Source organism: Saccopteryx leptura, chromosome 5, assembly GCF_036850995.1.
Source record: "Saccopteryx leptura isolate mSacLep1 chromosome 5, mSacLep1_pri_phased_curated, whole genome shotgun sequence".
Lineage (NCBI taxonomy): Eukaryota > Metazoa > Chordata > Mammalia > Chiroptera > Emballonuridae > Saccopteryx > Saccopteryx leptura.
This window is the reverse complement of record NC_089507.1, coordinates 119,891,885-119,907,101: the sequence shown is the minus strand read 5'-3', so window position 1 is coordinate 119,907,101 and position 15,217 is coordinate 119,891,885. Positions and strand designations below refer to the sequence as shown.

At 39.6% G+C, this 15,217-nt stretch overlaps 1 protein-coding gene across 3 annotated transcripts in view; it reads right to left on the bottom strand.

The window, feature by feature from the left end:
- The window catches only part of MPP7 (MAGUK p55 scaffold protein 7), a 314,869-nt gene that overhangs the window by 101,408 nt on the left and 198,244 nt on the right, over positions 1-15,217 (bottom strand). For all 3 annotated transcript variants that reach the window (XM_066386897.1, XM_066386898.1, XM_066386899.1), the window contains exons 4-5: positions 5,406-5,483; positions 1,747-1,827 (exon numbers count right to left, since the gene is read on the bottom strand). In XM_066386897.1, the coding sequence (XP_066242994.1) occupies positions 1,747-1,827; positions 5,406-5,483 (159 nt within the window). The remainder of the gene's footprint in view (positions 1-1,746; positions 1,828-5,405; positions 5,484-15,217) is intronic.

The window sequence follows — 15,217 nt, the reverse complement described above, 5'->3', positions numbered from 1 at the left end:
ATTTAGTACTATTTCTCTTTTTTAAAAAAAATATCAATTTAAGACACATATAGCAAGCACGGCTCCAATGGAGATTTTTCAAGGTATGTAAAGACTGGTTTTTGCACTGAGACAGAAATTTTCATCTAATAGTCTATATATGCTTACCAGAAATCGTTTTAATTACATAATTATATAATTCACATGTAATTTGACTTGTAAACAATATTTCACATGCAATTCCCATAGATTCAAATCCAAAATGTGTAAGTTTTGGAATGCACTGCATTTAGGCCCTTAGAATTAAGAGAAAATTTTCAAAATGCCTTCTGTTGACTAATCACATTTAGAGAAAAAACAAGTGATAAACATGGAAGGAAAATGGCAAGGAGAAGTAAAATCCATCTATCAATATTTCAGTGGTATTTACACTGGAAAACAGCTCTGCTCTATAAAATAGTAGGATATATTAAACCATGAATTGGTAGAGACAGGAGGAGGAGGAAGGGGGGAGGAGGGAGAAGAAGGGGGAAGGGGAGGAAGAGGAAGGAGGGGGAGGGAGAGGAAGGAAGGAAGGGAAAAGGAGGAGGAGGAAGGGAATGAGGAGAAGGAAGGGGGAGAAGGAAGGGGGGAGGAGGAAGGGGGAGGAGGAGGGGGAGGAGGAGGAGGAGGAGGAAAGGGGGAGGAGGGAAAGGGAAGGGGTAGGGGGAAGGAAGAGGAATGTTAAAAAGCGATCTACAGAAAAACAGATATACTTGTCAAATATATTGGAATACCATTAACTAGCCAAGTAAAATGAACATAAACCAAATCACTAATAGGTTCTATATTATAATATATACTCAAAACTTCATTTAAGCCTGACCAGGCGGTGGCGCAGTGGATAGAGCGTCGGACTGGGATGCAGAAGGACCCAGGTTCGAGACCCCGAGGTTGCCAGCTTGAGCGCGGGCTCATCTGGTTTGAGCAAAGCTCACCAGCTTGGACCCAAGGTTGCTGGCTTGAGCAAGGGGTCACTCGGTCTGCTGAAGGCCCACAGTCAAGGCTCATATGAGAAAGCAATCAATGAACAACTAAAATGTGGCCACGAAAAACTGATGATTGATGCTTCTCATCTCTCTCCATTCCTGTCTGTCTGTCCCTATGTATCCCTCTCTCTGACTCTCTCTCTGTCTGTTAAAAATAAATAAATAAAAATACTTACACATTAAAAAAAAAATTTTTTAAAAACAAACTTCATTTAAAAGGAAAATAACCTTTGAAGCCACATTATATCTGCCAACTTAAATTCAGAACTATCCAATTAAACTATTTTATAATTTGTCACATTATCATCAAAAGTTCAATTCCTTTTTCCTTAATGAAATTTAGGCTATAAAAATACTATATACTTATTGAAAATAAATTTACTTGAAAATTAAGCACATAACAAAATTCATCTGAAGTCTCTCAGAAAGTGGCCCTGTTGGCAGAGGTGGATTTAACGGTGGAGGCACTGGGCGTGCACCCTGGGCCCCGACTTCTGAAGGCCCTGCAAAACCCCAACTCGACACTTTTTTCTAATGACACCAACTTTGGTTTCATATGTGCGATTTTAACATTAATATTACATAATATTTTTTATTTATTTAAAAATATGGTTAACATGTATTTTTATTTCCCCTCTCTCTTTTTTTTAAGGGGCTCAATATTTTCTTCTGCGTTCAGGAATTCAATGGACCTTAATCCGCCTCTGCCTGTTGGAAGATATTTATTGCATGTCCTCACCTTCACACTGGGTTTTGACAGTAGTTTCAACAGCTCTCTGATCTCAGTATTTAATGGCTTGTTCTGAAGCTCTTCAGCCAGCTGCAAGAGAGATCACACTGACATAAAGAATGTTTAATCAGAGCACTGTGTAGCTGCATGTGTGACCACCAAAATCGATCTTGAGACTGTCCAATGGTTAAGGAAAAGTCAGCATGAAAGAAAACCGACTATCAATCACTGCTCTTCTTTGTAGGCCCTTGGTAGCCCAGGTCCCAGCCCACGCTCATGTCTAAGTGCAGTCCCAGGAATCACATTGGCCAGATCACCTTCTAATTTACTGCAACGAGAGCAAACCCCAGCACTTCATCTATTGATGGTCTTTTGCATGCAGACAAAGGGCTACTTGTAAAAAGATTGGATTAAACTCTGACACTATTTTTGAAAAAAAAAGAAAGAAAGAAAAGAAAAGCTCTGAATGAGGTGGTGAAATCCAAAGTATTTCCAAAAACCCACAGTAGCTTGCTATTTAGAGCTAGGGTGAAAAGGACTAGAATGCCCCTAACAGGGCAAAGCTTCAAAACTTTTATTATGTTTACCTATACAGACTAAGGAGTCTGTTAAAGGTAAACCAGGTTAATCATAAAATGACTTATAATAGGTTGACTACTCCAGTTAAAAACACTGTATTCTATAGCAAGTCATATTTCCCATTGGCTGGTTCTAGCTAAAAGCAAGAACTAGAACTTTTTTTTTTAGAGACAGAGAGAAAGAGAGAGGAACAGATAGGGACAGACAGACAGGAACAAAGAGAGATAAGAAGCATCAATCATTAGTTTGTTTGTTTTTTAACTTTTTTTTATTTTTAATTTTTATTTTATTTATTCATTTTTAGAGAGGAGAGAGAGAGGGGGAGAGAGAGATAGAGAGAGAGAAGGGGGGAGGAGCTGGAAGCATCAACTCCCATATGTGCCTTGACCAGGCAAGCCCAGGGTTTCGAACCAGCGACCTCAGCATTTCCAGGTTGATGCTTTATCCACTGCGCCACCACAGGTCAGGCCTCAATCATTAGTTTTTTGTTGCAACACCTTAGTTGTTCATTGATTGCTTTCTCATATGTGCCTTGACTGTGGGGCTGCAGCAGATCGAGTAACCCCTTGCTCAAGCCAGCAACCTTGGGTCCAAGCTGGTGAGCTTTGCTCAAACCAGATAAGCCCGCGCTCAAGCTGGCGACCTTAGGGTCTCAAACCTGGGTCCTCTGCATCTCAGTCCAACACTCTATCTACTGCGCCACCGCCTGGTCAGGCATAGAACTTTGAACCTGTCTCATGTTCTCCATTAAGAGATCTTCTGCCTGACCAGGTGGTGGCGCAGTGCATAGAGCACTGTACTGGGACCAAGGTTCAAAACCCCAAGGCCACTGGCTTGAGCGCAGGCTCACCACCTATGGTCACTGGCTTGAGCCCAAAGGTCACTGGCTTCTGTGTTTTCACTCTGCTGTAACCCCCCCCCCCCCCAACAAGGCATATATAAGAAAGCAATCAATGAACAACATAGGAGACTAAGGAGCCACAAATTGATGCTGTCTCCCTTCCTGTCTGTCTCTCCTTATTTGTCCCTCTCTCTGTCTCTCTCTGTCACACACACAAAAAATGAGAGATTTTCCAATCAAAATTCCTAGTCAATTTTAAGCTACAGGAAGGATCATTAATTTTCATAAGAAAAGCAAGACTCAAATAGAAAAAAGATTGAAATAGTACAGATTCAAACTATGTACATATATTTTAATTTGAAAACCCTCCTTAAAACATTGCATGAAATTTGCCCTATTGTTTCTACTGAGCTAAATATAATTGTTTTTATCTCTGGGAAAGGGCTTTTCTCTAAAAGGAGGACAAAATATGTATTATACATACAAAAAAATAAAATTGATATATTCATTGCTTACATTTTAAAAGTAACTTTACTTTTTTAAAGTAATGTTTTTACAAAATTAACTTACTGAAAATTGCTACGGGCTCTTTAAACTCTTCGGTCACTTAATACTTAATATTTTTTAATATTCCAATATATTGCTCTAATGAATTACAAAATGCTGTTATACCATATTTATAATATCATCATAATATGATTCGGCCTTATTTATATTGGTTTATAAACAGTATTTCCTCAAACCTTCAACAGAAATTTTTTTTATTTGACTCTTTTAAGTGGCAATGGAAGTTTTTTGTAGAGCTATATCTACACTTTTATTCATCTTCCCTTCAAATGTTTTGGTTCTATAATACAGAAGTAAACTTCATCATAAAATACATATACTGAAAAAACATCCTTGTAATTTGTAATTTCTGTAGATAAACATGAAAGAAGCCCTGGCCGGTTTGCTCAGTGGTAGAGCGTTGGCCTGGTGTGCAGGAGTCCCGGGTTCGATTCTCGGCCAGGGCACACAGGAGAAGCGCCCATCTGCTTCTCCACCCCTCCCCCTCTTCTTCCTCTCTGTCTCTCTCTTCCCCTCCAGCAGCCAAGGCTCCATTGGAGCAAAGTTGGCCCGGGTGCTGAGGATGGCTCCTTGGCCTCTGCCTCAGGCGCTAGAATAGCTCTGGTTGCGACAGAGCAATGCTCCAGATGGGCAGAGCATCGCCCCCTGGTGGGCATGCTGGGTGGATCCCGGTCAGGTGCATGTGGGAGTCTGTCTGACTGCCTCCCCGTTTCCAACTTCGGAAAAATACAAAAAAAAAAAAAAAAAAGAAAGAAAAAGTGTCTGGGGTTAAGCTAAACAGCCCACAACTTGGAGAGTTATTACATGTGCTTTGTTTTCTACATTGGAAAGTAAGAACTATCAAAGAAAATGAACCTCAGAAGATAGCCAATTTATTTTCTTATAGAGATGGCCCTGATATTTTACTACACTGCATTATAATTGGTTTTAACATAACAAAGTAAAAACTTAAAAAGCAAATTAGCTCCCGAAGGTCACTGACACCTGCCTTCACACTGAACACCCTCTCCCTAGCTCAGTGTCTCTCAGAGTTTACCCAAGTGTGCTCTCCAGTCATCTGAGTCCCAGAGTTAGCAGTAAGAAACAGCAAGTTAGCTCCCTACCCCAGATTGAAAATAAAATTATAGCTACAGGAAATTAACTACTCCATCAATGCCAACTGCTTCTAAAATTTATTTTTTGGTTATGAAGGTAATTTGGAAAGGTCTAATATCCATAAATCATGACGATGCTTTAGAATCCATTTTAAAAACAATCCTGTCTTTGATGTATCGCGTAGGCGTCATTCCTACACTAGCATCTGTCATTTTTTAGTTCTGTCAGCAGTAGTGTTATCTCATTTGTCTTTATTTCTCCAAAACATTCCTCTTGTCTGTGACTTTCTCCCTGCACTCACAGCTGACAGTTCCTCTCTCCCCCAAAGAGTTACAGTTGAAAATTCCTATTACGTAGTTACCAAGGCAGAACAAGAGGGTATTTACATGCAAAATTCTTTAAACAGAGGAGTGAAAATTAGCATAATATCAGCATAAGCTCTATGATGACAGGGCTTTTGGAAACATTTGCTGCTTCTAGTTTTCATTCCTAGAGTTGCGCGTGTCTGTCTGAGCTAGGGACAGGTTCTGCTGCGGCCAGGCTGCTGGGAGAAAGAGAGACCGGCCGGGGCTCTCAGGGCACTTACATCATCGGCCAAGGCTGCCGCGCCATGCAGGATGGGCACAGGGCTGTGCTTCTCATAGCAGTGTAATTTTTCATGTATCTGGAAGAGAAGTAAATGCAGATAAATTCATCTGCTAGCAAACAACCTGGGATAGTTAACTACTTTTATCATTGTAAAATAGAAACCGATCATTGAACGTTCTGAACAAAAACTGTATGTCTTTAGAAACCTACGATGACAGGTATGTATGCATAACTCACTCACCTATTACTATGGTCCAGTGTTTATAACAAGAAGTCAAACAGAAAAAAGAATCGTCATCATATAGAACTCACATAGAAACGACACTTGTTTTCTGCCCCAACAAACATTAGCTTAATAAAAACTTTAATTTCTTAAACATACTGCTTCAATAGTTCAAGTGCTGGTTGTAGATGATATTCCTGCTAATAATGTAAATTATGATCGAGGCAAAGCGGTGAAGCTGCAGCCGACGCCTGACACTGGGTGCGCTATAGCCGCCACGGCAGAGGCGCTGGCACAGGCGCTGACACGCACGGTCGGTGGCTGGCACTCCGGGGACACACTTTCCTTTTACTGATTCTTTTTTTCCCCAAATTGCCAACTTCACTCTCAAAATTCAAATTTCTAAGAAATAATGGGATTTCTCGTAACTAGTCAGCTTAAACAAAATAACTTTCCAATTGGAAAACATGTAAAATTATATTAATAAAAAAATAATTTGGGACTTAATTTCCCAGAAACACAAAGGCAAGAACATACTTTAAAGCATTATAAGGCCGAGTTCCTTTAAGATTCTAGTATTATAGTTAAGAAACGAAAGATGCTTTGACAAATGCAAAGCTGCCAGTGTTGGTCGAATCTATTTCAGCTCTTATAGAGGTGCACTTAAAATTTTACATTTGAAAACTTACTTTAGCTTCTTTTTTATAGTTGACCAAACTGCCCCCACTGTACTATACGAAAAACAGGTGCACCTCACAATTTCCTGTTTCTAACAGGTATCAAGTGATACACTCTTTAATTACACTCAAAGCTAACCACATTCTCTTGTAAAAAGTCTGGAAGATAGATTTGATTTTGAGTACCCTGACGCTATTGCTAAGAGAGGATTCTGTTACCTTTTTGGCAACCTGGTGCATAATGCAAAGCATCAGGGAAAGAATTTTGACACTTATGATATTACCAGAATGATCAGGACCATATTTTTATTTAACAGCTTAGGAATGTTAAATAAACATTTATCACACTGGAGTAATAAACAAATTTTCAAGAATACAGATTTACAAAAAATAAGACTTAATTTGAAAAACTATTACAGTGTAATTTGAAATCAACCATCCTAACAGCTAAGTTAATCTTGCTTCATTATCAAGAATCAGGTTATCTTCACATATACTATCCACTGAAATTACCCTCACATAAACTCCTCCAACTTTACTGCTACTTGTTTAAATTAAATGTCTGCTTTCCTGCAATAATTAATATAGAGGCTCATACGTATTAGATACCATGCAGTTATATTACTCATGTATACTTATTAGTACTGTTTAAAAAATAGTCTTCATTGAGTTCAATTATCTTAATACCTTAACCTTTAAGAATAGCAATGGTAGACAGCACCTTCATCCCATTTCATAGAAACACAGGTACACAGGAGAGAAACAAGTTGCTGTGGTCCCATAAACAGTAAGTGCAGAGCTGGGATTTAAAACTCAAACCATCTGGCTCAGCATCACAACTCTTGATCACCCTGCTTGCCTGCCACTCAGACTTCCATCTCACAGGCATTCCCCGCTGACTTCATTCACTGCTGAATGAGTATGACCTGCTGCAGGACACCAAAGAGGCTGGATACACGTGTGACAAATAGTAATGGCGGTTTAACGACGACAGGATTACTGATGGTTCCTCTCCACTCCTCCCCCCTTATTTTTGGTTTCCTGTGGTTAGTTTTTTCTGGATTAATTTATATCAATACTATAATTATAATCTAAAATTACATGCTCCCAATACATTATTTCTCTACTTAATTTACTTCTGCTGAATATTTTTAAAAAATAATTGGCCTATTTCTACATCATCTGCTCTAGAACAGTGTTTTTCAACTGCTGGTCCTCAGAAGACTGAACCACCTGATAGATGAGGATTACAGACCCAGTGATCTTAGTCAAATTCGCTTATGCTTATGGCGATTTCTGCTTTGGCGGTCCCCAAAATAATTCTCCTATTTTCACAGGTCCTCAAGGGTAAAAAATGGTTGAAAACCACTGCTCTAGAGCCTCGCCCAACAGTCCATCCCTACCCGGCCCACCTCTGGACTTTGTAGTGTACTGAGAATTTTAAATGTTCTAGAATTTCTAAATTCTAGCAGCCCTAGGTTCTTATATATTTTACTTCAGTGCATAGTTTTAAAAATTAAACTGATAGGAAAGTAAAAATTACCCTTGAATTATTCACTCTTGCCAAAAATAATGACAGAAATTCTGCTTTTTAATAATACCAGGGGAGAAAATTGAAATGCCAAAATGATTTTTAAATCCTAATACAATAAACAGGTAACATGTATAGACTTTGCCACAAGGCTGTCCAAGGGAACTCTCCGAGAGAACTCTACAGCTGCTTGTTCACTACGGAACTTGGACTAGTCACGTGTGGCTATCAAGCACTTGAACAAATTGCGGCTCATGCATCTGAAGCACTGAATTTTTTATTTAATTCCAATTAATTAAAATTTAAAAACCCACAGGTAGCTAGCATTCTCATACTAAATAACATGGCATAGCTGTATATAAGACATTCTGTGATTTCCCCTTTTCACCCCAGAATAATCCGCTCTGATACAGTTAGACAAATTTTCCTGTGTGGTAACATTTTGGAATCCAACAGACAACTCCATAACCAAAGATGTGGCTTAGTCGTCAGGCAAACTAGCACCTATCACTAAATGTCATGGATAGCCAAATTGGTAAAAGTCTCATTTATTTTAACTAAACATGTCCCTTTGAAGACTCAACCACATAAAGAAAATGCACTTTATTTCTCTCCCCTGAACAATAAGCAGAGAACAAAAGTGGAAGGAGTTTTGGGAAGAAAAGAAGAGAAAAGATGTCTGGAGAGAAGGGGAGATTCTTCAAAATTTCATATGAAAAATGTGCAGTTCTTCAAATATAAAAGCCTAAAAACAAATGGCATGCTAAAATATTTAAAATATACTAGTAAAAAAAAGGACATTTCAAAATGCATCCACATTTATGCTCTATTAAATAGTGTAAAATATATAGCCATAAGGGTTTGTTTACTCTAATTACCTTTGTTATCAGAAAAAGTCAGAATAAATCAGTTCTGTATATAACCAAGTCTTAGAGTAAAATTATAATTACCTTCATTTACACACATTTTTTCTGAAAATTCCATTCCTATTTCTTTTTTTATTGATTTTAATTTGTTGTGTTTACATAGTTACAAGTGTACCCTGAATATATCCCCGTCCCTCCCCGGTGTTCTCCTTGATACCCCCTTTGCCCCCTCCCCCCACCGCCTTCCCCCTTCCCTCCATGATCTACTATCCTGCCATCTGTCTCTCTGTGTTATGTTTATATACTTTCACTATTGTATTTCCTTTCTCTGATCCCCTCCTTTCATGCCCTTTCCCTCTGCCCACTTTCCCTCTGGACTCTTTAACTCCTTTCTCTGCCTCTCTTCTGTTCCTCAGTTCACATTGTTCATTGGATTCCTCATATGAGTGAGGTCATATGATATTTTTCTTTCTCTGCCTGGCTTATTTCACTTAGCATAATAGACTCCAGGCCCATCCATGTTGTTGCAAAGGGTAAGATTTCCTTCTTTTTCACAGCTGCATAGTATTCCATTGTGTATATGTACCACTGCTTTTTAATCCACTTGTCCATGGATGGACACTTGGGTTGTTTCCAGATCTTGGCTATTATAAACAATGCTGCAATAAACATGAGGGCATTTGCACACATCTTAAAAATAAATGTTCAATATCTACAAGGGAATCTGATGCCAATCATCTTCTACTACACACCCAGTAGGAATTGTCTTAAATAAGTCTTCATGAACACAAGTATAAATAAAACTTAACTAGCCCAGCACAATCATTTGTATTCAGCCTCTCAATGTTGTGTAGAGGTTCTGAAACTGCAATAGCCACTGGTGGTTACCAACAGCAATAGTAAATAAACCAAGGCTATAAAATCTGTTTCCTGTCTTCTATTATGAGTGTAAAAAAGTACTGAAAATTAACAGCTCAGCAGTTTGAATCTCTACTATGTTCACTGAAAATACCTAATCCAGAACATGTGTTCCACTCACCTCTCTCTTCTGGCTAATTGCCTTGGTAGTAACTCCAGAAAAGGAAAGTTAGAGAACTATCAAGAGTGGCCTCCTATTCACCGCAAAAGGTTATATTATCATCTGACATCAGTATTTATGCATTCTTAATTTATCAAGATTTTTTTTAAAGAAGGAATGATCAATTTCACGAAATACTTTTCAGCATTTACAAACATTTTGTTTTACTAACTTGACAAACTAATATGGTAAATTCTATTTATAAATTTCCAAACACTTATCCTTGTACTACCAAAATGAACTTCAATTATGATGGGTTTTTCTTTAATGTGCTGTGTAATCCCGTTGGTTAGTATTTTGTTTAGAATTTTTGCATCAATATTCATAATTGACTCTGGCATTTGTGGGAGTTTGGGGCAAGGGAAGTTGGTTCTGTCATTATTGTATCTTGAGATCATTGTTACAGTCATTTCATTGTTTTTATAAAAGCTATCTTTTCATATGCTCTGAAACATCTAAATACAACTGCAATGAACTCTCCTGTTAAGTATATGGTTCATAAGAATTAGAGGATATTTCAAAATGAGAATGAAGCAATAAACTATCCCCTAATTTTTGTGAGCAGTATAGCTGATGGAATTCTCTTTAGAAACCAGCTGGTCTGAAATATTTTGGAGGGTAGCCTTATCCCTCAAAGTGCTTTATTTCTTCTGGTTGGTTTATGGTAGTTTCTCCATTCAAGTTTTTCTCTCTCTTATAAGATCAGCTGCATAAAATACTATGTCCTAGAAAATTGTTTATTTTTATCTGGCTTCAAAAATTTTACTTAGCAAATAGTATCTTAGGAGCCTCTGACTTTCCTGTATTGTCACTGGTTCCCTTCAAGACCACTTAGTGGTCCACCTGTGCTTTGTTTTCACCCTGCAGCCCTTCATTAGTTAGCCAACACTGATTTTCAAAGAAACATCCCTTAGATTTCTAAGTTTTACCATTTTTAAATTTTCTGATACATTTTTCCATTGTTACTTTAATTCGTTTCCTCTTTCTTTACACAATTAGCCCTACATAACATGGAAGTTGTGCGCATCAAATCAATGGAATACAATAGACAAACTACTCTAACTGGAGTTTCATTCATTGATAAGGCATTGAACAAAATAAGCACCATTCCAGGAGAAGGTACTCAGAGCCAGGAACAAAAAAAGATGAGTGGAAGTGATTCTAACTGTGATATTTGAAATGGTAACTTGAGGGCTCTGGCCAAGGTTGCAGGCTGATCCCTGGTCAGGGCACACACAAGAATCAACCAATGAACACATAAATAAGAGGAACAACAAACTGACAGGTTTTTTCTCATTTTCTCTCTTTCTCTCCCTTTCTCCTCCTTCCTCTCTCTAAAATCACTTAAAAATATTTTTAATAAGAAGGTAATCTGGGAAAAACATAAGAGGACATATAAAGAGAAAACTTCAGTTAACTTTTTCAAGCAAGTTAAAATAGTATTTGTCCTGGCCCTGGCCGGTTGGCTCAGTAGTAGAGCCTGGCATGCAGGAGTCCCGGGTTCGATTCCTGGACAGGGCACACAGGAGAAGCACCCATCTGCTTCCTCTCTGTCTCTTCCCCTCCTGCAGCTGATGCTCCATTGGAGCAAAGTTGGCCTGGGCACTGAGGATGGCTCTAAGGCCTCTGCCTCAGGCACTAGAATGGTTCTGGTCGCAACAGAGCAACGCTCCAGATGGGCAAAGCATCACCCCCTGGTGGGCATGCGGGGTGGATCCCAGTCAGGTGCATGCGGGAGTCTGTGACTGCCTCCCCATTTCCAACTTCAGAAAAATACAAACAAAAAAAATAGTATTTGTCCCACTTTCATTCACAATTCATTAGTTGAAAGTTCGACAAGGAAGAAGTTTCTGTCAACTTAATTTTGGGCATTCCTTTGGTACTCACTTAAGAGTGCCTACTACAGGAGAAGATCTGGGCCACCTGTACCGCCAGTGGCCCTAAGACGACAAAGGACTGGCAATCCACACAATAGTAAGACCGGAAATGAAATCACACACTCGCAACTCTCCCTTTTCATCCTTGCCTTTCATTCATGTGATGCTGCTAAGGATAAAGAATATAAGAAAGTGGTTCCCATGGTTTTTTATTTCTTCCATTTTAGTCATATATAGTGCATCATTCTCTAACTGCTAAAACTGTTGAAACATTTTAATTATTTAATGTTCCATTTTAAAACACTTTACATATTAAAATTTTTAACATGATTAATAAACTAAATACCAAAGAACTATCAATACTAACCTGATATTATTTGGCTTCAAATACCTTGTGAAATAAATCATAGGAGATATGGCAAAAGACCAATGCTTCCTATCTTCCTTCAATACCTCCCTCCTCCAAGAAAAAAACATTATGCTCATTATGCTGAAACTGCTAGATATATTCACACACAGATGTTCATGAATATAAACACACAAACATCCATAAACAATACATGCTCTTCTTTTTTAAATGTACACTAAATGGCACTGTTTCCTTTACCACTGGATTTTTCATTCAATGCTGTATTGAAAGATCTAGCTTGATATATGTAGATCTACTAGTTCATCCACTTTAACAGCTGAATGATATTCTATCATAATTACAATTCTTTCTGTTCCCTTTTCCTGGCACTGAGTGTTCTGCTTCTTTTATGTTCTATTCAGTGGTCGGCAAACTCATTAGTCAACAGAGCCAAATATCAACAGTACAACGATTGAAATTTCTTTTGAGAGCCAAACTTTTTAAACTTAAACTATATAGGTAGGTACATGTTATTAACTTAATTAGGGTACTCCTAAACTGGTCAAAGAGCCGCACTCAAGGGGCCAAAGAGCCACATATGGCTCGAGAGCTGCGGTTTGCCAACTACTGTATCACTTTAAACATACGTATTGTAGGCTGTAGGACTATTTTAATTATAGTGTTAAGGTTCTAATCTTGCTATCCGCTATGCCTGGTAACCTCAACTGACACCAAATTTTTTTTCTTAAATGTTTTGGAATTTGGGATTGTTAGTAAATCTTCAGTGGGCATTATGTGAAGAAGTCCTAGATTGTAGGTATAACTTTTCAGAAATGTCATTTGCTTCCTCTGGGTGACTGTGAAATATGAAATATCACCAGCCACTTTGCTAATTTCACATTGTGTGGATAAAAAACTCAAACTCAAGCCATGGACCAAAGTGACGTCAGAGAAGTGGCGCCATGAGGAGCACTCCCGATACCTCTCCCCAAAATTTCAACAAGTTCTACAACCAGAGACAGAAAAAAATCTATCCCTGGAGCATCTGGAAGTCCCACACACTGAACAAGAAGGAATAATTAGGTGAAAAGTTGGCTAAATATATAATCAACCCTGTAGGAAATAAGACGGAGAACGGAACACTCCGCCTTCCCCACTAACCTGAGCAAAGGCTGCTTTCACATGGAACTGAGAGAGAGTGGAGGCTGGGGGTGTGGAGGGAGCTGGGCTGGGGCACAGACGTTTAAGCCAAGGAAAGAGTGTGCCCGCAGCGACTCAGCCCACATGAGCCAATGCCAGCACTGGACCTTGCAAAGGCGGGCAAGTGGTGGCCGCCATTACCCCCGATATCCTGGTCAGGGAGTGCGGACAGTGTGCGAGAGGTTCCTCCTAGTGCCCCAGGCATGGGTGCCCGTGTTCCCAGACAGAGGGGCAGGGTCAGAGGCTTCTGCGTGGGCTGCGACAAGAGTCTCGGTGTGGTCCCTGCTCCCCCAGCAGCAGAGCACGGGGAGTGCACGAAAGCGAACTTCCCTATGCCTGGACTTCTTCAGGTGGGCGGGGTGCCTCACCCAACCATTCAGGCTAATATCCCGGCGAAGAAAAAATACGAAAGTGTTAGGGGGAGGGGTGCGCAGGCAGCTTGCAGACTGTCTCTGGAGCAGGTCTGTGGATCCAATCACTGAAATTAGCTTAACCCACAGTCTGCTCACTGTCTAATTGGCTTACGCGACTCTAGTTGACAAGATCTCTCTCAGATCAGCGATCTAAGACAAGAGGCATGATATTTTTTAGTGCCTCTTGCTCTGCACGTAGGGGCGGGGGCAACTTCCTGTCACCCGATACAGGGTGAAAAACACATTCCTATGGAACAAACCTCAGAGAACACTGCAGAAGTTAGACAGGATAGGCTGTAGACTTTTTAACAAGGGAGAAGCCTGCAGAGAGCAATCCCACGGAACACTAAGGCAAATTTAACTAGATATACCTGGGGAACTGAGCAGAAGTCAACATGCCCCCCTACCTGCTTAAGCGGGTGGCTCTGATTGGCAGAGCTTTCATACTCAGGGCTGTGCACTAAAAAGAGGGGCTTGGCAGCTTTTAAGACCTCCTGTTCTGCAGGCAGCAACTAGGGCATCTTCTTACTACCCAATACAGGTTACAAAGTGCAAAACTCTTAGGGAGAGTGGTCCCACAGAGTGCTGAGGCATACTGGACACGCCAGGAGGCTCATAGAAAGACACCTTGAGAGCAATTGGTTTCCAGCCTGGCCTGACTACACTGGCCGCTCTGACTGACAGAGCCTTACCCAGAGCCCTGTGCTGAGTGGGGATAGAGTGGGGATCTGCCAGCTCTTTGAGCCTCTTACTCCCCAGGCAGAGGCAGCGGCAACCTCATAGCTGGATCATCAGGCTGCTAATTCAGGAAGGAGAGACTAGGGGAGAGGCTCCGGGAAAATGGACTCACCCATTGTTGGAGCCTGCAAATGCTAATGAGCCTAAACTATCAATGAGACTGAGGCCTAGTATATGACATCACCATAGAGACTCATCAACTGCAAATCTCTACCTAAGCATGCTACAGGGGCAGAACCTGGGGTACAGAGTCACTGACTAGGAAGGAGAGGAAAGAAAAAGGAAGAAGATAGCCTCTCAAAATCAAGAAAAATCCACAGTCTTTAACAGTCTTTCTAACTTTTTCCACTTTTTTTGTTTCTTTCATCTTCTTACCTTTCTTTTTTTTTTTTTTTTTCTTCTTCCACCTTGGTCTTTTTATTCTCTGTTTGTCTTATTCTTTTCTCTTCATCTTGAACTATATTACCCATAATTGTTACATTTCCCTTTTTTTCTTTTCTTTTTTCTTTCTCTCTATGAGGGTTACACTCCAAAACCCTTAACCCTCTCCTTTTCCTTCTTTTTTCTTTTTTATATTTTTCTTTTTTCTCCCTCTCTCTTAGTTTCTTCTTTTCTCCTTTACTTTTCCTTTCATTCAATCCTCATGAACAAATTATTTTATTTTGGACTCAAATTTTTTCTTTGTGGCATTTTGGGTGCTTTTTACTTTGCTTTTTAACTCATCAGCATTCCCCTCAACCCTGGCTCTCCATTCTATGTAGTTTTTGTTCCACTTAATACAATAGTACTTCTTTTTCTTGTTTCCCTCCTATCCCTTTCACTATATCTCTCAGTCGACCATCATTTACAAGCAAATTA